Source organism: Astatotilapia calliptera, chromosome 3 (assembly GCF_900246225.1).
Source record: "Astatotilapia calliptera chromosome 3, fAstCal1.2, whole genome shotgun sequence".
NCBI lineage: Eukaryota > Metazoa > Chordata > Actinopteri > Cichliformes > Cichlidae > Astatotilapia > Astatotilapia calliptera.
This window is the reverse complement of record NC_039304.1, coordinates 15,995,956-16,019,897: the sequence shown is the minus strand read 5'-3', so window position 1 is coordinate 16,019,897 and position 23,942 is coordinate 15,995,956. Positions and strand designations below refer to the sequence as shown.

Here is a 23,942-nt window from a genome sequence, read left to right as displayed (position 1 = left end):
CTTCAGAATGAGGATTCATGTGAAGTGAAAATGTGAGGTTACTAGTCTAAATACGCAGAGCCAGTTTTGAGTTTCGAGTTAAACCCAGCAGCAGGCCCGTGAAACAGCCACCAGCCGTACTGAAAAACGAAGACGCAGCAAAATGTGAGCGAAAATTTGCCCATCCTTTCATGCACTTATCCCCGTTTTACCTCAGAGCCATTTCCTCTGTAACTCGATAGGAAACCGTAATGCTTGTAATAAAGTGGCTCACAGAGTTGCTCGGAGGAAAGTTTTGCAGACTTGGGACACTCCAACGCGCACACTCACGCCCTCTGGCTCAGTGTGTGAGGTGCCACATCGAAACGGAACATAAGTGTCGGAAAGTGCGCATCATGCTGCTGATCCTGCTGCAGTTGTTGGTTTTTGCGTCTTGTGCTCCTCCGCGATGCGACCCGAAGTTTCGAGGTAAACTTTCTGCACTTTTTGCGATAACAAACTTTATGCTGATGTGCGCATCTGGACCGGCCGCGCAAAAACTGGACAGGACGTCACGTGCAGGCTGTGGACTATTCTTGATTCAGAAGCTCATTTTTGTTCAATTAGACTTGTGAAAAATTCTTGTATATAACTTTAAAAAAACCTAAAGCTACAGGATGAGTGAGCTGAATTAGATGGTGACAGATCTAAAGTCTGACAGATGGTGTTAATGTTTTAGATGGAAGCAAGTTTAATGAATACGATTTATAGTCGTGGAAAATGTGATCCTCGAGGGACTTAATGATTCTTTGTACACTGACTGGCTTTATAGAGAGTTGTTGAAGCGAGCAGTGTTCTGTAGGCCCCACTGTAGCATTTACAAAAACCACCCTGCCATCTAGTGTCTACTCAGTGTCAGCTAATGGCATGCTGGTATGTCTTGCAGGACAGTGCAAGCCAATAATAGAAGAAAAACGTAAGTACCCATGGGCTTAAAGCAAGAAAAGTGTCATGCATGTGCTGTTTGCTATCTTGCTTTTCTGTACACTTTCTAATTTCTAACCAATCAGTTTTTTGTGCCTCTAACACTGGAAAAAACCAAGCCTCAAAGTCCCCCTTCTCCCCCCCCTAATATGCCAAGTGACTGCAACAGGACTGTTTTTCACAACAAACAGGAGGAGATTATAAATGATAGTGAGTGTAGTTTTAGTGGAATCTGTCCCCAAAGCCATAAAATCATTGAGTATTTTTAGATGATCGATGGCAGCATGAAATATTCAAATTCTAATTTCCAGAGATAATAGAAATATTTAGGACTAGATGATTGAGGATGGCACAGTGAAGCTCATGATTAAGCGCTGCAACAGATGGAGATACACGTCTTGATCTGTTACTTTCTAAGCTGATCCCTGATCTGTCTTCATTGTGGAATTTTTCTACTCAGCCAAATGCACAGATCTAATGCTGTCCTACTGCGATGACATGCCCTACGCTCAAACCATGTTCCCAAACATCCTCGGTCACAAGACTCGTGAGGATGCTGAAGCTGGCGCTGAGTACCTCCTCATCAGCGTGGCTGAATCTCTGCTGGGCGGAGATTGTAACCCAGAGATTCGCATGCTGGGCTGCTCGGTGTTGGCCCCACGTTGTGAGAAGGAGAAGGTGCTGAAGCCGTGCCGCAGCACGTGTGAAGCCGTGCGCAGAAGATGCAGTCGCACGTTTGACAAGATACAGATGGCCTGGCCCTACTTCCTCGACTGCGATCGCTTCTTTGTCAGCGACCAAGAGGGATGTTATGACCCCCTGGAGGGCCTCAGAGGTGAGATATAATCACAGCATACTGTCATTATGTTGACCTTTGTTGACCTGAATTGGCCTTAGTCTTGGCTGTGGCTGATGACATCCGTGTAAATGTTTTAAATACTGACATTAGCTTCTTTTTTCCACCTGAAAAAAAGAGCAAGTCAAATAAAAAGCAGGCATGAAAATTTCAGCAGTGCACTCCTTCTCCTAAACACATTCTGAAGGCATCTGGTTTGCAGAGATGCTTATGTGGCTCACTTTAAGATATAGCCTAACTGGAACGCCTTACTTCCCCTATAAACTGTCACTAATCCTTGATCCTGTGGTTATCTTCTGGTGTTTTTATTGGCAGTGGCTTTATAAACAACCCACAATGAACCACAGAAAGGCACACATTGCTAAATCATATCTTGCCCAAATAGCTGAAAAGTCTTTATAGTAAAAAACAAAACACAAAAACAATAACAGACCCAAATATGTATTTTGCTACCACTCGTTGCATCTCCATGTGTGAACCAGATGAGCGCGTGAACAGCAGCAACTTCTGCACAGACACATGGAACCAATTTGAGTAGTTAAGTTGTGTCATTTCAACATTTATAGACAGTATAATGTGTACATTTCATGAAGTGTATGCAGGTAGTGCTTTTTAAATTGTTCCAAAACTTTCATGATGCACAGTCTGGTAGCAGGTTAGCCTGATATCAGTGTAAGAACTCCAGCTGTTCTTCTTTCACTGTGTATCATATTAGGACAGTAACACTCACGAGGGCGATTAAAGGCCTGCGTTAACAGTGTTCTCCTGAATGCACCCTTATAAACATAACTATATCATCTTAAATAATAAAACAACAAGCTGTAGCAGATACTACAATGCATTCTTAAGTTTGGACTCCCCTCACGGGCCTCTCAGTTCTTTGGTCCGCTGCCTGACATCGTCTTACTCCTTTATTTTGCAGCAGTGAAGCTAACTTTACTTCTATCACTCAGCACAATAAAACTTAATGTTTGTAGGCAGACTGGGTCAGTGTTTGTGGCGCAATGTGATGGGTTGATTTCCTCATGTGGCATTTAAAAAATCCTGATAATATTAAATCTTCACATTACATAAATGTAAAAACATAATTCGGGTGCGGTATACTAGGGACCGATATTGGCTCATATCAGTATTTATAAAGGCCGATAAATAAAAATTTTGAAAAAGTGGAAACGAGAGAAACAATCAACCACAACATGATGTTACATAATTTATCCACCAGAGGGCACTCAAATGCAACAACAAGCTGATCCAAGCAGAAGCATTAGGTAGTGCTAGCACGAAACTTAAGCGAAATAATTCGCAAACCTCAACTCTACTAATTTATTTCGCCGACCTTCATCAGAGGCTCAAACACAATGGAGGTCATACTATTTATACACAGAGGTGCATCTTCTTCAGATTGAATGAAAGAATGAAAGAAGACTTCATTGTCAACAAGGATTCTTAAATAACTACAGATAACAAACATGATGGGAATCTGTTTGGGTTTTTGAAATCACTAAATATCTGCATCAGTCTAAAAGTTTAAAATTTCCATATTGGCCAAGCATACACTATGTAATCTTCCACTTTCTATTGAGATAAATTATCAATACAGTAGTGTCAATTATCAATATATTTATAAAACATGCAGTTGGTCTTGGGTTGTTTTTCTTTGTACTATGATTTTTTGTTATATGATTGTCTTGTGCTACTCTGTGTTTTCCACCCTTTAAATTGTATCTATGCAAAGACATATTAGGGAAAAAGAAAGGGCCTCAGAGGTGTGAGTGCACGTACCATTTGGGATGATTTCTCCACAATATGACGCGCAGGAAGTGTTTACATAAACCATCTGTAGCTTATAATGTAGCCAGCAGCTCTGTGTTGCAGTCATAGATGTTAAAGTTTTTGTATAATACAGTTTTACACTGCATAAATCATGTTTTTTAAACCAGCAGCGAAAGGTTTTACAGCCTTTCTAGGTCTGGTCTCAGCTGGTGTCAGAAATAAGTGTGAATCCTAAAATCAGGGCAGACTTGTACAGACTTTGGGGGAGGGGCGGGGTGGCAGTTGAAATAAACACTTCTAACTAATTATAGATTTGAAGTGCTTCAACTTTTTCTCCTTTAGATTTCTGTTGTAAACTGCAATATTTATACCCTGGAAAACCTTACACAAATAAGGATAGTACTTCCATTTGAGGTAGGTGAGATAGAACAAGTCATTGTTAAGCCAGCTTCACCTAACAGCCCCTAAAAAGAGGGTGTTAAAACCCACTGTGATAATATAATAATAATAATGGATTGGATTTATATAGCGCTTTTTCTAGGCACCCAAAGCACTTTACAATACCACTATTCATTCACTCTCACATTCACACGCTGGTGGAGGCAGCTACAGTTGTAGCCACAGCTGCCCTGGGGCAGGCTGACAGAAGTGAGGCTGCCATATCACGCCATCGGCCCCTCTGGCCAACACCAGTAGGCAAGTAGGGTAAAGTGTCTTGCCCAAGGACAGGGATCGAACCGGCGACCTTCCGGTTACAGATGCGATTCCCAACCCCCTGAGCCACGGTAGTGTGTCTGTTTTGGGACCTTACTCTGTGTGCATACATAAAAAGCTGGTTGTGGGATGAGCAACAGAACTGGCATTGATTAAAAAGATGAGCTGGAGTGGTGAAGGGTTGCAAAGCAGCTTGCAGAGCAGCTTGCAGATTTCCAGTAACTATGCTTGTCTCTACAGGGCAGGAGGAAGAAGAAGCTGCTGATGGCCTGGATATTCTACTCACTGCGGACTCTCCTGACACTTTGCAGTTCACCTATCATTCCAACACTGACCTGATCAGTGTCTTAAAGAAGACTGAGGAGCAGTGCTCCGGCATAGCCCGGACCTACAGCATAGGCCGCAGTATGGAGGGCAGAGAGCTGCTTGTGATCGAGTTCTCTAACAATCCCGGAGAGCATGAACTACGTAAGTCAGGCTCCTCAGTCTTCATAAGGTCTGCTTTCTTTTCTCTTACAAATGTAGGTAAAACTTAAACGTGGCTCTCTACATACAGTTGAGCCGGAGGTAAAGTATATTGGGAACATGCATGGAAATGAAGTCCTTGGCCGCCAACTACTCATCTACTTGGCTCAGCACTTGTGCTCAGAGTATTTGCTCGGCAACGAGCGGATTCAGACTCTAATCAACACCACCCGCATCCACATTCTGCCCTCCATGAACCCCGATGGGTATGAGTTGGCTGTTTCCGGAGTCAGTGACAATAACTACGATTTTGAGCAGGTGAGCTATTTACAGTTACAAGCAGTAAATATATTGATGTGCAGTTTGAGTCAATAGTTAAGTAATTAGTAATGCATGATTCCCTGCACAGTGCAGCAGAACATCAGCTCTTTAAATTGATGCCCATGAGCACGAAGCCAAACGCTCACCTTACAGAATATATTGTAGTCTGTTATAGTTGAATGGCAATTTCTGGATGACTCATACTGCTACTATCTAAAACACATATTATTAATAAGGCAATAATACTTATTCCTCAGGAGGATCAAAGATATGATTCTTGGAACATCGGCCGAAATAACGCCCAAAACATCGACCTGAACAGAAACTTCCCCGACCTGACGTCCATCGTTTACAGAAGACGCAGACAAAAGGGCTACCGCACCGACCACATCCTAATCCCAGACTATTACTGGTTTGGTAAGGTACAGTATAAATCCTTATCCATATATAGTGAATGACACTGCACATACTTTATGAAATAACGAGCTGTGCTGTTGCAAAGTTTGCCTCTTTACAATAAACTGACTTAATCAGTTAGACCAATAAGAAGTGTTAATGCTGAAATCCAGGTTGCACCAGAGACCTACGCTGTCATGAAGTGGGTCCGCTCCATCCCGTTTGTGCTCTCCGCTAACTTCCATGGTGGAGACTTGGTGGTGTCTTACCCTTATGATCTGTCCAAACACCCATTGGGACATGAAATGTTCTGCCCAACCCCAGATGATAAGGTAAAAAGGGTTCTTTGGGAAACTTATAGAGTTAAAGGATAGTTTGTAATAATCAAAAACAAAGTGAAACCTAAACAAACCCTGAAAACCAGAAAATATAAAGGACCTCAATTATTACTGTCATCAGTACAGGTATGAACATGTAGTATATGTTTAGAGGAAGCTGGAAAAAGAATAGACTGTTGACTGTAACCACAGACATTCTGGTTATTTGATTTGCCTTTTTAATCTTTTAACATCTACCAGGTAAATGGTGGGTCAACCAATGCTAAACAAGCATAAACTACAAGATGAAGAGCGCGTCTCTTAAACGTATTAGTTTCACATAAATGGTTGGACGTGTTAGATGTGAACCTAACCTTAATTTAATTGCATGTTTAATCCAGTTCTCAGTGTATATATTCCCCTCTTTCTCAGTCGACTAATCAGATCATGCATCCATTGGACGTAAAACGTACAGCTTATTGCACCAGCACGTATTTGCTCTTATATAACTATCATTAGCTTACAGCTTGAAGTGTTTAAGGTATATTTTAATTAAAAATAAAGACAAGATGATAGTTTATTAAAGTTTAATGAAATCTGCAGATTGTTTCGTTGGAGTTTAATAAACTCAGTCTCGTCTGCTCCTTGCTATCTAAAATATAACAGGACACCGGAGTATATTCTCGAGCATCTCACATTTCTGATAATCAGTTGTCGTTTATTCAGCTGTGTAAAAACTATAACTTTATTTCTCAGCCAAACCGATTTACTCAGGAACAAATAAAATACTAAAAAAGCCAAACAATAACATTTTTAATTTATCTAAGTGACTCATATATGTTTAACCTGAGTAGCGAAAGACTGCGGTGGGTTTGAAAATGATTTGCCGGGAGTCCGGTGCTCTCACGGACTCTAGTGAGCTTTGCCCCCGGCTAGCTATCGAGCTAGTGGGTAACAGACGTCTCCGAAAACGTTGGAGCACTTTTGAAAATATGCGGTGTCTTGATAAACTGAGCAGATATTTGAAGTTTCCACAGCTACATTCTCGCCTGAAAATATGTTAAACTTTATTTTGTGACCCAGAAAGAATAATAAGAGTAATATTAAAACTAACTAGCTGCCGCCATTGTTGGCAACTGTGCTGGTCCGCGCTATGAATTCTGGGACACAGTTTCTTCTTCTTCGGGGTTTAACGGCAGCTGGCATCCTTGTACATGCAGTGCTGCCATCTTCTGTTTCAGTCCGTTATTACACTCTTAAATCCTACTTACTTATTCCTGCGTCTTTTGGGATCTTACAAAGCTTCAAACAATGCGTCGACTATTAAATTAGTCGTCGATGATTTTGACAGTCGACGTAATCGTGACTAGTCGACTAATCGTGGCAGCCCTACTTGACTCCTCCCATTGCATCCTAGGCCTCCCAACTCACAAGCAAATAAAAGAGGTGAGGATTCCCTTGGAGCGAGGAGCCGGGGCAATGGGGATTTTAAAAAAAAGGAGAAAGCCTTTTTAAAGCAGTGTTAATTAAATGATACCTGACATGACTGTATGATAAATATAAACACAAAAGATACACCAGTGCATCCTTTGTGACCGAGTGTGCATCCTCCAGGAGTGCACACTGCTCTATGCTTTTTCCTACAGTCACTGGTCAGTTCTGAAAACCTTCTACACCCTTATATTCTTACTTTATGCAATATATCAGTCATGTTTTAATGAGTTAAAGGCTATAAAGTGAAGGACCCATGATGGTTTAGACTACAGCTACTACAACTGTAACGGGACTGGTAAGTAAGGTGTAATATTGAATATTATTTGCAGTGTGCTCCCATAAAACACTTAATGCAGTGACATGCCTGTTTACTGCTCTTTGAGGGAAGGTAGGAAGCAATGAGTCATTGCTAACAACAGAAAACAGATGGCAAAAAAATAGGACAAAACATTATTAAGATCAGCAGACTCTGATTTTTTATTTATGCTTGTTGCCCCGGTAAAACCCTGTGAACATGTGGTTTAAATCAGTGGTTATTTTTTCATCTGAACAAAGGGAGAAACAGTTAACCAGTTTTACATTTTGCAGGTTTTCAAATTTATCGCAGCAACTTATGCAAATGCCCACGAAACCATGTCCAATGAAAACGCACGCTGTGGATCGTCTCGTACTCAGAGCCAGAAAGGGATCGTTAATGCAGCTCAGTGGTCCAGCTTGGCAGGCGGTGAGTTTGGGGGGGGGGGGGGGGGGGGGGGGGCACAAATCCAGAGAAGTAAAATAGATTTCTGAGTCAGGAAGGAAAGTGCTGTTGTCTGCTGAGTCTGCTAGAGGGTGCTGTAAGACCAGTTATGAACCTGTGAGTGTGTTTTTTGGATTTTTGTTTTTTTGTGGTCAGGAATGCAAGACTTCAACTATCTCCACACCAACTGCTTTGAGGTGACTGTGAATGTGGGATGTGATAGATTTCCCCCTGAAGAGGAACTGGCCTTTGCCTGGCATGAAAACCAAGAATCTTTGCTCTCATTTATGGAGACAGTAAGACTCTTTTAGCAGATATCCTGATTTTTGTTGGCATGGCAGTTCAGCACATGTTAGCAATAGCATACTGAATCTCAAGTGCGATGAATGAAATGATCTATTTGTAAACAACTTTCTTGGGTGTTGGTCCTCAGGCCCATCGTGGCATCAAAGGGATTGTAAAAGATGAAAAGGGAAATGCTATAAAAGGTGCCAGGATATCTGTCAGAGGGATACAGCACGACATTACAACAGGTAATAACTATCACCTGCTAACAAAACATACGCCTTTACAAAATTTCATTTAGTTATGACATTAGTTTTGTCTCTTAGTCAATTCTTAAGCTCTTTATGGCCAACATGATTTTTATTCAGTAATTCAGATATGTAGCATCTTAAATATTAAAAAGATATGAGCTATAAAGGCAAAAAAGGCATTTTGAGGTAGTTGTCCAGTATAAGTACAACTTCCTGTGTCAGGTTCTTCATAAAACCTATATTAAGCTCAATAACATCATTGTTTATTCTGATCACAACCTTCCAACCACCCTTCAACCATGTTATGAGTGTTACTGTTGCACAGTAAGGCACTCTACAACTTTCCTTAAGGTGAGATGCGTTTGGCCACAAATTCAATAACCAAGTGAGAATCTGAGAAGCATCGTATGTAAACACCTTGTTGTGACAGTAAAACAAGATTCAGCATCAAGTAGTCACTAACAGCAGCACAAAACGTATAATAATTGACAAATCTCAACTTTTTTGTCATATTGTCTGAGTAATCTGTTTATTTTAGTTTATTTCTTGTGTTGAGAAAGGTAAACAATTTCTGATATATATGGGTTTTTTTTCATATTGCCAAATATCGGCACTGGTGTCTGTATTAAAAATCCTATCTAGGTTCTCGAGGTGGAAGTACCTGGAAACCAAATCAATATCTTACTTCAACTAAAGTTATTAAGGTCATTGCAGTTCTACCAAACACCTACTCCCACAGTTTGTATTACAGGGTTTCTGCAAGTTGTGTAAACCCATCTTGATGTGTAAAATGAACATTTCTCTACAAATATATTCGTACTCATGTACTGTGTATTCATGTTGATTATAAGCCCAATTAAAAGCCCAAATACTCAGCCTTTCTCTCCCTGCCCTAGCTGAAAATGGAGACTACTGGCGCCTCCTCACTCCTGGCATCCACATAGTCTCCGCCTCTGGGCAAGGCTACACCAGAGCCACCAAGAGAATCCAGGTGCCCTCTCGCATGAAGACTGCAGGCCGAGTGGACTTTGTGTTGCCGAAAGCGCCTGTGAACTTTGACCCGCAGGAAGAGGACTTCTCATCCTACGACAAGTTTGACCCTTACAACCAGTACCAGCACTACACCCAGATGGCTGATTTGAGCCAGAACCAAGAGGAGAGAGCAGAGAAGCCCTGGTGGTGGAATTACTTTGCTTTGCCTGGAGTACCTTCCCCCACCTGGCTGCTGAAGCAATATTAGAGCTTTAACAAGAGAAGCAAGAAATGAGTCTGTCTTTCTACATTATGCAAAAAAACATGGAAGTGTTACTTTTTACTGATGCTACTTCTGCTTCACAATTTTGCCTTTATGTGCTGTGTCTGGTCCGAAGCCCACACCTGAATTATAATGTAAGCGCCTTACAAGCTTTTGCCTGGACAGTAACATAACTTTAGTTAATGGCCACGATTGAATAAAAAACACGTTAAAAGATTTGACCTGCAGTTTTATAGCACTATTTCACCTGAACTGTCGATATTTTTCATGAATTATTGGCGTATTTAGACCTGACCCCTGACTACTTACAATTACCAAACACAAGGTTTCTGATGGCCACTAGGGGGCAAGCTAAACCAACATCTGGCTGAAGTTGCTCCAAACGGTGGTTGCTCCTCAACACAGTGTGCAATTTGTGAAATTGGAGTAAATAGACATGTCATTGAGAATAAATAGTTCTGCATTCATTTCTCTCATTAGTGAGCGTAAGGAAGAATTTGGTTTGTGATATAATCTGTTATTTAAGCGATTATAAAAAGAAGTTAAAGGTTTTACATTGACTATAAAACAACAATTTACTCATTATACACAACTCTCATGTGTCCAGGATTCTGAAAGTGTTCTCATAGGCAGCGCAGAATAGTAGTTTTCAACTTTTATCATTTTTTTATGCTATTTAGATTTCATGAGTCATGATTCAAATTCAAAAAACACTTTATTTATTCCCCAAGAGGCAATTAAAAACACACCAACAGAACATCAAACAAACATAAACATGAAAGCATCAGTATATCACTGAGCAGGTCAATTATAAAATATAATATTTTATAATTATATTATTACTGTATTACTCCTAAAATGCATTCTTAACCTAAAACCCCTCCACGTGTAGACATGCTGTCCTGCAATAATCTGTATGTCGTTCCACCAAAGAGTGACTGGCCTTCATTGCTGAATAATTGTTAGACACTTGATGAAGTTATATTCTCCACTTTTCCCACAGAAAATAAACCAAACTTCTTGGAGGGATCCTGACCTCTTGTATAGTTTATTTACAACCAAGCCCGGGGTAATCAGTTGAAACGTCTGTCAGTGTTTAGGGTGTATTGCATGTCGACCTTCTTTAGAGGACGAACGTTCGGTCAAATTAGACCTCATTTCTTTTGGAGTCCATAAATAGTGGCAGACAAGTGCATTACGTAGACTTGTCTACAAACAACAATGGAGGAATAAGCAAGAAGTGCTAAGAAGATAAAGCTATGTCTTTATCTTCTTAGAAGGCAAATTTGTTACAGTTAAAGAAAAAACAAAACATCCTCAACAACAGAATTTCACAGAGAAAACCACCAAATGGACACTAGATCCCAATAATGAAAAGTAGCCCAACCAGAGTAAGGCATGCATTCGCATTGGCAGCCCTGGGGTCCAGTGAAGTCCCAAATCCTATAAACAAAACAGCTCTTAAGAATTTTTTTATGAAAGGTCATGAAAGAAGCATGGGAAAAGCAAATTACCCCCAGATAAAGGTCGAGGAATAGTATTATAAAATCATAGTGAAAAGTCTGCTTAGAGAACTACTTGACCCATGACAAGTCAGTGAAAAAAACACCGGGCTTCTCAGGGGATTTATAAAACACAAACACATGATTTGGCACCAAACTCGGTCAGCCAAACAACAGAGATCTCCATCTACAGGAGAATAGGAAAATACTCCACACTCTCCCAGGATCACATAACCCTGTGTGCAGGGCTTTCAGCACACTGTCAGAGGGCATCAGGATGCCTGCAGGTCCATGCAGGATGTTACAAATACTGGATTTCATTATGTACTGCACTGGCACTGCAGTACCTCTAACGGTATTGTTTACAGTGATATTGCAATGGTACCTGCAGCAACATCTATACCACCATATTCATGGTCACATATATCAAAGTAGTGGGCTTTAAGCTGCAAGCATTGATAACGTTTCCTACTCAGGGTTTGGGGTGGAAGTAGGGGGATGGGGTGGTGTCTACCAGGACTAAATAACTTATTCCTTTCTCCCTTTCTTATTCTTTTTTATTCATCTCCTGAATGTGGATGAGTATTTCTGTCTGACTTCTTCAGTCCCATTATTTTGCTCATTCACTATGGTGGCCTTTGTTTTGTCAAGTAAACATATATGAAGCTGCTACACTAACATACCATAAATCTGAGGAGCTAATGAAGCTGCAAACTTGTCATAACAAGGTTCACTCACTGTTTCAGCAGCTTTAATTACAATCTTTTGGCCGTCAGTTGTTCAGTTGTGGCGAAGATGGTTAAGAGTGTTATCATGTGACCTTTACAATCACTTAACTGTCATCACTTGTCGCATTAGACCGAAAGCTGCAGAAGCTAATAAGTGGATCTTAGGTTGACAAGGTCAAGAGTGAAAGTTCAAGCTTGAGTGAGATAAAGTAGCTCTACAGGTGAACACTGCAGGTAAGGTTTAAAAGGTCTCAATGGAAATTTGACATTGTGTGACATTTTAAGTACAATAACTGACAGTGTGGCATACAAAATCTAACTGTTTATCCAATGATCCATCATCCATTGATGAATCTAAGGGATATGTCCATTATGTGACTTTTTTCACTCTAGTATTTATAGACTGACCTTGTATACAGCAAGGCATTAGGCCACACCTCTTAATTCTTTGAATTCAGGTGTTTTCAGGCCCACAGGTATATAAAATCAAGCATCTAGTCATGCAGTCTGCTTTTTGCGAAAGAATGAGTCGTTCTAATGAGCCCACTGAATTCAGGTTTGGTGGTTGGTAACAGGATATCACCATTGCAACGAGTCAGTTTATAAAATTACTGTCCACTTAGATCAGGGCTGCCCAATTCCAGTCCTCGAGAGCTACTATCCTGCAGCTTTTAGATGCATCCCTACTCCAACACAGCTGAATCAAATGAATGGCTTGTTATCAGGCCTTTGCCAAACACGATGGCATGCTGAAGAGGTAATCAAACCATTTGATTCAGCTGTGTTGGAGTAGGGATGCATCTAAAAGCTGCAGGACGGTAGCTCTCGAGGACCGGGATTGGGCAGCCCTGACTTAGATATTCTTAGTGGTATTATTACAAAGTGGAAGCATTTAGGAACCACAGCGACCCAGCCGCCAGTCGCAGACCATGTAACTACAGAAATCCTAACATCCTCTGGCATTAACATCAGCACAAATCCTGTCCACTGGGAGCTTCATGGGATGGGGATCAATACCTGAGCAGCTCCTGTAGGTTTAATGTGTAGGTGGTCCAGTACTTTTTTCCATATGTTACTGCTGGCTGGGTTTTAAGGATAGTGTATAATAATTTTTTCTTTTTCGTCTCTATTTGCCCTTTTTTCCTGTTTTATGAATGAGCTGATCAATTTTCACTTGTTTTTTAGTTTCTTTTTAATTTTTGTTTTATTTAAACCATGTGCCATTCAAACTGTTTTTTACTGCACTTTGCAGTTCTTGGAAATTACAGTTAAAACACCAGACATATCAACATGAGAATGTAATATAAGAAACTTTAGATATTTTATCGACAAATGTCCTTGATTTAATGGCGCTGCAATCTTCTGCAAAATGTGCAAAATGCAGAATTGAACCCGTTTGCTTTTCTGAGCCCGCTTCCTTGAGCCTACGATGTCAGGTGGGGTGCCAGGTCACCAATTACTTGGTAAGGCTGAGAAAGTTGCAAAGAGCTGCCCTGAGCTGCCATGTTGTGTTAGCATCATGCTGCTGGCAAGTAGGTAAGTAACGCCTCATTTCAGTTCAGTGAACCTGCTCTCTTTTCTCAGAGGACTTTTAATACGCTTATGTCCCACCTCGAGACCAGTTTGTTAACTATGACTATTTATGAATGCTTAGTCCACCATGTGGATACAGTGCCACAAGGTGCCAGCATTGAAGCAGGGGGTACTTTCATTTAATACTCTCATTAACTCATTTTAGTATGAGACTGACAAGTCTGCTGCACGTCAGACAAAGTGCTGTTATCTGTGTAAATGTATATTAATATAATACGCAGACATACTTTTATCATGCTGCGCTTTTCAAAACAGAAGCCTCTTAAAAAAGAATAAATTGTGATGATTGAGACAGAGAGAGTAATAAGAAGCAATAGGTAAATTGCAATATATATATATAATATATAACTTCACAATAGGCTAGGTGCTTTTATTTGTGGGTTAATTATTGGTTAAACATTTCTTTCATATATCATTTGAGAAAATGTTCTAGGACATTAGAAGTTACAACAAAAATTGGAAATGCCATCCACCATGGTGAAAAGAAAGTACACCCACATTAAATTCTGAGGTTTTATGTTTAGAATATTGTAACAATTACCCATCCTTAGCAGGTCTAAATTTAAATAAGCACAACCTATAATGAACCACAAAACTTGACTTTTTTACACAGCGTCATTATGAAATTGAACAAAAGCTAAATCAAAAAGCAGAAATGGTGTGTGAAAAACAAAACACACCGCTACTGATACCAAATGAATTAAGACGCAAAGGTTTTGGCAGTTTGCAGGTCTGGAGTGTTCAGGTGTGTGCTAACATAATCACACAATCTTCCCAGAAAATTCATCCTATGGTCAGACCATGCACAAGAGCTACATCTCAGACTCTACAGGCCTCAGTTGTCATGTTAAATGTTAAGGTTCACAATAGTACAAAAGACTGTCCTTTTGCACAGACAAGGCCAAAGTGTTGATGTTTGGCCATAATGTGCAGAACCATAATTGACGAAAACCAAGTACAGCATATCAGCACAAACACCTCACCTCAACTGTGAGGCATGGTGATGGAGGGGTGATGATTTGGGCTTGTTATGCAGCCACAGGACTTGTGAACATTACAGTAACTGAATAGACCATGAACTCCTCTGTTTAACACAGTATTCTAGAGTCAAATATGTCTGTCTAACAGATTGGTTGAAATTAGTTCACTCTACAGGACAATGATCCCAGGCACAGCAGCAAATCTAGTCCAGATCTCAACCTGATTGAAATATCCTTGAATGCTTGCAAATGTCAGTGAACTCAAACAATGCTGTTGCAAAGAGTTTGCCAAAGAGAGCAGAGAAGGTTTGAATTGGAGATTATGTATCGGAATTTCAGGAGCAGGACCACGCCTCCAAACACGCTCCTTCCGGTTCTCATCTATATAGGTTCCCCCACTCCTGCAAGCTGTTCATTCTTGTTTACGTGCCCCACCCTCCCTGCCTCCTTGTTCTCAAATCTTTAACTTCTTCACTTCTATTTAGTACACAGGGATCTGCCACCAGTCCCCTTCGAGGCCTTCCCCAAACTGCAGCTCAATTCATGTCCAAGCATTTACCTTTACCTACTAAAACGCCGTCAAACCTAAAATGAGGACGTGGGCCCAGCTAGTGAAATGGTGATAACTGGACAGAAAATAAGTAAATGTATTAGTAGCTTCTTTCACTTCTTGTTTTGTTTATTTGTTCTTTTGGGGTTTTTTTTAATGGTACAATAAGTTGAGTGGTATTAGAGGTCAAAGACGCAATCAAGGTGAAGTGTTCCCTTTCCTGAGCCTTTTTTCGAATTTACAGTTAGTGTGTAATGCAGGGGTGTCCAATTCCAGACCTCGAGGGACGGTGTCCTGCAGGTTTTAGATGTGTCCTTGATCCAACACAGCTGATTTACAACACATGCCCTGAAGTTCTCCAGACTAACTAATCATTTGATTCAGGTGTGTCGACCCAGGGTGATGTGTAAAACCTGCAGGTCATCGGCCCTCAAGGCCTGGAGTTGGACATCCCTGGCATGATGTCAAGGTCTCACCTTTTTGTTTGTTTCTTCATGACAGGAACAAGAACTGACTCCTCTGTAATAGGTGTGTGCTTTTGAAATGTGAGCACGTCTTGCAATACAAGCACTGCTGTATAGCTGTATGGAACCACATCAAGTCTAGTCATTGAGGGGTAGCCATAGAAAATCTACTCACCACAGGAAGTACTAATACCAGGGAGAAATAGAGTTTAGTGGATGTCAAACTCAACTTTCATTCATAACTTTCAACCAGTTGTGTTGCTTACAGTGAAAATCATGCCTCCGACGTCAGACTGCCACTGCCTCTCCGTGACTGTAACTCTCTTTTCATAATCCTTACAGGGGAGAGTCACTGGGCCCTGCCAAACTCCCATAATTGGAAAAACAGCATTTCATTTCCTAATAATGGCTCAATGTCAAGTCCAATTCCGTCCGCTTGTTAAGCGGCAGCAATTACTGAATGGTACATGTGCAGACAACTCCTCCAGTGGGTGATAATAAGCCACTTTCTTTGTTACAGACCCTGAACAAACTCGTAGGGGAACACGTGAAGCAAAGATAATGCGACCAGTCGAGCGAGAGTGTATACAAAACCCCACCAATCATTCTTGTAGAAAACCCCTCAGCTATGACAAAAGCAGGTCCAACTGGGTTAAGGTGATTCCACTTTAATAGTGCTGGGATCCGCAGCCACAACACCACATAACAATAGAACATACAGCTGCTCGTTTGTGGAAGTCACTTACTTTTGGGAATAAGAGGCTGCGTCCGGGTTGACTAGCTGCTTATGTATATGAACTTGGGAGGTACGCTGCGAATCTGAGAGTTTCTTTGTGGACTTCTTCTGTTGGTTTGTTTGGGGTTTCTCCTTCAGCGTGACAGTCAGAGGTCATTGTCCATCAAAGCCACACAGGCTCCAGAGTGACCTGCAGGCTCAGATTAAGAATCATGTTTGTTGACATGTTCCCATTGTGTTCATTTATTTTGATTTATTTCTGCAACGCTCTGATACTCTCTTATAGAGGGGGATCAAAGTGAGGATCTTGTGTTCTGGTTCAGTTACAGGGCTTTGCCTGTTGGCACAGGAGCAGTGCAGACCATTTCATTTTAACTGAATCTGTCAAATCATTTTGTTGTAGCAAAAGTAAATGCATCCATCCAATCCATCCATCCATCCATCCATCCATCCATCCATCGATCCAATCCATCCATCCATCCAATCCATCCATCCAATCCATCCATCCATCCATCCATCCATCCATCCATCCATCCATCCATTAAATCCATCCATCCATCCATCTGCTTATTGGGGTTGCAGTTGGATTGGAGCCTATCCCAGCTGTTATAGGGGTGGTGGTACACCCTGGACGGGTTGTCAGTCTATTGCAGGGCTAAAAAAAAAAGATGAATTCGGTCAAATTCGGTCAATTCAAACAGAAGGAACAGGTGAAGAATCGCGGCAGAGAACTGAAAGGAACGGACTTCAGCGTGAACGACCAGTTCCCCAAAGAGATCCTGGAACGACGCAAGGTCCTGTTCCCAGTTCGACGTAGCTTCATCCAGAAAGGCTCCCGTGCTGTCATCGCCGTGGACCGGCTCTACGTGGACAGACAGCTCTACCGCGACCCCGGCACCACACCGTGGTTATATTGACTGCACTCCAGATAAGAACCCGCTACACTCTTTTCTTATTCATTCACACTTTCTCTTTTAACATGGGTTTAACCTAGTAATATCAATATGATGTTATAGCAGATATAACACCGTCACCCTCCGTCATTGCTTTAATTGGAATGTTTCCGTTTCGTTTCTTTTTTTTTGTTGTCGCTCACAGTTCATGTGGTTTCTTTCTTTCTCTTGTCTTTCACTGCTGTGGTCACCTACTTCCCCACTCACCTACAAACAACAACCTCTATTTCTCCATATTTTCACACCACGATCACGCAAACACATCAGCTCAACGGCAGCACATTCACAACAGCCTCACAGCACGCACAGACTTGCAGGACACATAAGCAAGCCACGCTTGTTCATATTAGTGAATATCCACACACATAGTCTGACTTATGGAGCCTCTCACCACACTTCTTTTTCTCTTTCTATTTACAAACAAGGGATGTTTCCACACTCTCTCCACCTGTCTAAACGAAACACCCAGCATACTTCATTAGACATACACACACAATTATGGGCATGCTGAGGTTTGTCACATGGAATGTAAATGGAGCTGGCTCCAGAGGAAAGAGGTTAAAGATATTTAACCAGCTTAAAAAACTACAGGCAGATGTTGTTTTATTACAAGAAACTCACAGACCTGTCACAGGTTTAAACGAACTTAAAACACCTGAGTTTCCTAACGTGTTTGCAGCCTGTTATAATTCTAGACAACGGGGAGTAGCAATTTTAATACATAAAAATGTTAATTTTACAGTACTCGATACAGTTATAGATCCAGAGGGTAGATTTCTAATTATTAAACTATCAATATTGAACAAAAAACTATGTATTGTAAGTATATACGGTCCAAATGTTGATGAACCCTCTTTCTTCCACGGATTTTTTAGTGCACTCTCTGAACACTGATTGCACACTCACACTCATTCTTGGCGGTGACCTCAACCTTGGACTAAATGAAGACATGGATAGGCTCAACACAACAGGAACTCAGCGCAATTGGCAGTCCACAAATATAATCAAACAGTATATGAGCGACTTTGGTCTTTGCGATGCATGGCGCTCTCTTCACCCCACCAGTAAGGAATATACTTTTTTCTCGCATGTTCATCACTCTTACTCTCGTCTGGATTATTTTTTGGTCAACAGCTCACTGCTATGTGACATTTCAGACACTGAGATTCATCCTATAGCTGTCAGTGATCATGCTCCTGTATCTTTAACACTAATGCACAAGAATAACACTACGCCAAGAAAAAACTGGAGATTTAATATATCACTACTTAAAGATGAAGACTTTATTAAATATTTTAAAAAGGAATGGACTTCATATTTAGACTTTAATGACACTCCCAGAATATCTGCTTCTGTTCTATGGGAAGCAGGGAAAGCTGTGATGAGAGGTAAAATAATTTCTTTCTCATCACACAAAAAGAAAGAAGAAAACAAAAATATTCAGGAATTAGAAAAAAACATCAAATCACTAGAAGAAGCCTACGCGTCCCACCAAGATCAGGAAACATTGAACAAAATATGCAAAACAAAACTAGAATTAAATGAAATTATTAATAAAAAACACAATTCCTTATACAAAGACTTCGCTTGCAGAATTTTGAACACAGTAACAAATCAGGTCGATTTCTAGCTAACCAGCTAAAAATAAATAAAGAAAAAACAACTATATGTGCTGCTAAAGATTTATCGGGGAACACAATATATAAACAACATTTTTAGGCATTTCTATGAAACTTTATACTCACCACAAATAAACCCATCTAAAAATGAAATTGATCTGTTTCTTGACAACGTAACTCTTCCAAAATTACTAGATAGTCAAGCAATGGAACTGGATTCGCCACTGACGCCAAGTGAACTCCAGGAAGCCCTGATAAGTATGCCCAATAATAAGGCTCCAGGTCCAGACAGCTACCCTGCAGAATTCTACAAAGAATTCTGGATAATTTTGGCACCAGTATTCCACGGCATGTTGCAGGAAATCGAGGAAAATGGCAGACTACCACCAAATATGAATTCTGCCAACATTAGTCTCCTGCTAAAACCAGGCAAAGACCCTTTATTTCCCTCAAGCTATCGTCCAATTTCTCTTTTAAATGTAGACCTTAAAATAATCTGCAAAGCTCTCTCAAAGAGATTAGAGAAAATGACCCCCCTCTTAATTCATCCTGACCAAACTGGTTTCATAAAAGGTCGGCACTCCTCAACAAACACTCGTAGATTACTTAATTTAATAGACTACTCATACGATAAAAACATCGAAACCATAATATTATCTCTAGATGCAGAAAAAGCATTTGACAGAGTTAACTGGAAATTTTTATTCGCAACTTTACACAAATTTGGTTTTGGAAACTCTTTCATAAACTGGATAAGAATATTATACAATTCCCCAACGGCTCGTACCAGAACAAATGACCAGACATCCTCCAGCTTCTGTCTCCTGAGGGGCACCAGACAGGGATGCCCACTCTCCCCTTCACTTTTTGCAATTTTTATCGAACCTCTAGCAGCAGCATTTAGACAGGCTACAACAATTAAGGGCATAAAATGTAAGAACATAGAACATAAAATCAGTCTCTATGCGGATGATGTGTTGCTTTTTCTGCAAAACACACAAACCAACCTCTCTGAGGTAATTACTTTAATAAACTGGTTTTCAAGAGTTTCAGATTATTCAATTAACTGGCCAAAATCTACAGTTCTCCCCATTAACTGCTCCTTCCATAACTCTTCCTCTGCCCCACTGCAATCCGGAAATATTAAATATTTAGGTATTAATGTCTCTCCTAAGCTTTCAGACTTAACTAAATTAAACCACATCCCACTTCTAAAGAAAGTAGAAGGCGATCTGACTAGATGGAAATCTTTACCCATATCACTCATGGGAAGGGTCGCCACTATAAAAATGATGACCTTGCCAAAAATAAATTACTTATTTTTGATGATCCCTAACAAACCATCACAAGATTGGTTCAGATCTCTGGATTCATATATTTCCAAATTCCTTTGGAAAGATAAACCCCCGCGTATCAGCTTAAAAACGCTACAAAGAACCAAGGATAGAGGAGGATTAGATCTGCCTAATTTTCACCAATACTTCTTAGCCAACAGGCTTCAGTTCATCTCAGAATGGTTAAAACATACCTTCTTAGTTGAGCCCTGGCTAGATGTTGAACAGGCACTATGCAAGGATCTAGAGATTTCAGACCTACCATTTATTAGCTCAAACATCAAAAGACATGAATGCTTTAAAAGTATCAACATCAGCTTTTCTCTGACAGCATGGTGGGAGTTTCTAAAAATAACGGAGTCTTCATTAATCCCATGCAAACGTACACCTATCTGGAATAACCCAGACATATTACAAAACAATAATATGATTAATTTCCCAGAATGGAGTTGTAAAGGAATTAAATACTTAGAACATATATTAGAGGGAACAGAATTTATTCCATTTGACAGACTAGTTGCACAATATGGGATCAACAAGACAAGATTTTTAGAATATCAACAAATTAAATCCATAGTAAAAAAGAAATTTAACCTCAGTCAAGTTGAATTACAAACACCACTAAGTGCGGCACATTTTCTTACTCTTAAATCCCCCAAATTATTATCTAAAATATACAGAACACTTTCTAAATTAGATGAATCAATATCCCTTCCTATTGCTAAGTGGGAAGCAGATTTATCAGTCAGCTTAGACCAAAACTTCTGGTCTCAGATTTGCTTAAAAACCTTTAAATTAATTAAAAATCCCAGTCTGCAATTAATACAATACAAAATACTACATAGAGTGCACTATACAGGTCATCGGATGTTCAAGATGGGCTTTACATCTTCCAACAACTGCTCACACTGTCAAGGCAATACACCAGACAATTACATCCACGCTCTTTGGTTCTGTCCACCAGTGCAAAAGTTTTGGCGCGAGATATGTGAAGACTTATCAAAGTGTCTGAAATGTAACATTCCAACCTCCCCCTTAGTGTGTTTACTGGGCAGCTTAGATAATGTCACTTCAGAAAAGAATATAGCCCATATGATTTTCACTGCCCTATGCATAGCCAAGAAAACAGTTCTCATGAACTGGAAAAATAAAAATAATCTTAATTCTAACCAATATAGAAATTATCTATTAGATTACATTAGTCTTGATACAGCCTCTGCCACCACATCAGATCAATTGCTCTGGACTCATTTTATCAGCTCCATCACCTAGTGGGGGTGGGGGGTCATAGTTTGGTCCCGCCTTCACTGTTGTGATTGGTGTGGGGGTAGGGACAGGCTTAGGGCGTCGGGGGGCTCCCCGGAGGCATCTTCCTTGGGGGGCTCAACCCGGGGTAGCGGTCATGTCCGGTTGGGGGCTCTGTTGGCTCTCAGGTGACTGTTTCCTCGCGGCTGCGTGCAGCGGGGCTAGGGGAGGGTCTGTGCTGACGGACGTGGGTTACTGACCTGGTAGCCTGGCTGCCCCTGGGTGGGTCCGGGATGGGCGTGAGGTTCTGGGGGCGCTCCGTCTCTGGGCTGGGGCCCGGGCCGGGCCTCGGGGGCTTGGATCCTGGTTGGTGTGTTGCCGGGGTTGTGGGCGGGTGGGTGCATGGGGGCCCGGCCCTGGAGCAGGCTGCCGCCGGGGGGCTCTTCAACTGGTGGGGGAGATGGTCACATCTTGCAGGAGCTTTCCTCTCTTCAGGAACTCTCTCTGCAGGAGGGGAAGATACAGGAGAGGTGGAGGAAGATCTCAGCCTGGGTGTTTATTGTCTTATGTAGTCTGGAAGATGAGTGGATGGTGGGGTGGGTGCAGTTTTCTCTGTGGTGGGGTTGGGTGGACTGTCCAGGTTCTGTGGGGCCGGGAGGTGCTGCTGCACTGGGCCCCGGTCTGGATGGGCCTGGGCCCCCTTTCCCTGGCGGGTCGCGGAGTGTGGGAGTGCCTACTGGGGTCAGCGGGGGAGCTGGCCCCAGGGAGGGGTTACCTGCCCCTCCCTTCCTTCCCTCCCCATCTCCAGCTGCCTCCCTCTTCCCGCTCCACCACAACCACCCACACATGCAGGGCCTTGGAGTAGGGGTATGTCACCAGGGTGCAGAGGAGGCTACCCCCCCCCCCCCCCCCCCCCCTGTCCCCTTCTGGCTGCCTCTGCCTCAATTTTATCCCACAACTTAGACATTCACATTATTCACACTCTCATTACACATACATATAGGATCTTGGGGGTGGGCACAATCACGGAGTCCAAATTACCATCAGGGTGTACACCTCACCCCTGGCGTCGTTGCCCACCTCTCAATTTTAAATACACTTAGACATTGAGGGCTATCAGGAGGGACTATGCGCTTACCTGCTGCTCCTTGGCAGGTAGCTCCATGCCCTCCTGGGTTTTAATTACACCTTAGAACACACATGCATCAACACTACAATGAGCGGGTGGAGGGAGGTTTGGAGTCTTCTCCCACCCCCATTCTCTGCGGCCTGCTGGAGCGGGAGGGCTAGGTGGAGTTGGCCGTCCGACTGCGGTCTGGGGTGTGGGGCCTCCCTGCTGCTACGGAGTCGGGGTGGTCTGCCTCTCCCCACCGCAGGGAAAAGGGTAACACCACCTGGGTCTGGGTGCAGTTCCCCCCTCCAGGGGCAAGGGTACCTAGACCCGGTTTGTAGAGTACGCTTGGGGAGTGTGATCGTGTGTACAGCGTCTCTTTATGTCTGTCTCCACGTTGGTTGAGTGTGGAGTGAGTGCATATGAGAGCATGAGGGGGGGAATGGATGTTTGTGTCTGTGTGTGCCTGTATGTCTGTGTCTATATGTCAGGCTGGGTACCAGACGCCACCTCTCTGGGGACACCTCAGGCCCTCCAAGGTTTGGAGGCCTATCTCCACCTACCACCACTTCCCCTGCCGGTGGCGGACTCCCTCAGGTGTCGGTGCGTTGGTGGTTCTTTGTGTCTGGGGGTGGGCGTCCAGGTACACGCCGGCTCACTCCTTGGCGGCCGCTTATCGGGGCCTGGAGCCTGGGGCTCGCTCGGGCCCCTTCGGGGGTGGGGTGCCCCCGGCCTCTCGGCCTGGGGCTCGGTCACTCAGGCACAGCTGGCGGCCGGCGGAGCTCACGGGCGCGTCACTGCAACTCCCCCTGGCTTCTGCTCCGCGGCTGCTGAGTGAACCCTCATCTGGGACTCTCCTCAGCTCTTACTGGAACAGTGGCGCGGCTGCCCCTCTGTTGGTCTTCCATGGTCTCTTGTGTTCTGGGGGCCTCTGGATGTCTGGAGTTTTGATCTCCTCCATACCTGCTTCACACCCTGGAGGACGGGGCTGTGGCCCCCCCACACTCCCTAGCAGATCGTTACATGGAGAAACCTTTGGAATACAAGCGCGCTGATCCACACAGGTATGCACACGGGTGTTCACTGCTCGTAGACCCAAATTACACCTTTCTTGGCTGCTACTTCGAAGCACATCTGTCCTGCGTGCTGCACAACAACATTGAATATTTAGTATTTACTGCTGTTTACACTTAGCTAGATTAATGCGATGGTGTTGTGTTTAGTATGTTGCTTTGTTTTTGTTTTTTTTTACTTTTTTTTGCTTGTTTTCTATTCTTCTCTCAACAGGTGATCCAGGAGATTTTTATTTTTTTTCTCCC

The 23,942-nt window shown here is 42.2% G+C and overlaps 1 protein-coding gene across 2 annotated transcripts; it reads left to right on the top strand.

Annotated features, from left to right (window-relative positions):
- The first annotated feature begins 296 nt into the window (after nucleotides 1-296).
- LOC113018697 (carboxypeptidase Z-like) lies at nucleotides 297-10,024 on the top strand. Of its 2 annotated transcripts, XM_026162012.1 has the most exons (11): nucleotides 297-447; nucleotides 905-934; nucleotides 1,403-1,777; nucleotides 4,526-4,753; nucleotides 4,842-5,068; nucleotides 5,329-5,493; nucleotides 5,641-5,799; nucleotides 7,867-8,002; nucleotides 8,174-8,313; nucleotides 8,451-8,550; nucleotides 9,450-10,024. In XM_026162012.1, the coding sequence occupies exons 1-11, from the start codon at nucleotides 375-377 to the stop codon at nucleotides 9,791-9,793; spliced, it is 1,977 nt and encodes a 658-aa protein (XP_026017797.1). In that variant the 5' UTR covers nucleotides 297-374; the 3' UTR covers nucleotides 9,794-10,024. The 2 variants fall into 2 exon arrangements, with proteins under 2 accessions (XP_026017797.1, XP_026017796.1); XM_026162011.1 differs by lacking the exon at nucleotides 5,641-5,799 and having other exon boundaries at nucleotides 324-447.
- The last annotated feature ends 13,918 nt before the right edge of the window (nucleotides 10,025-23,942 follow it).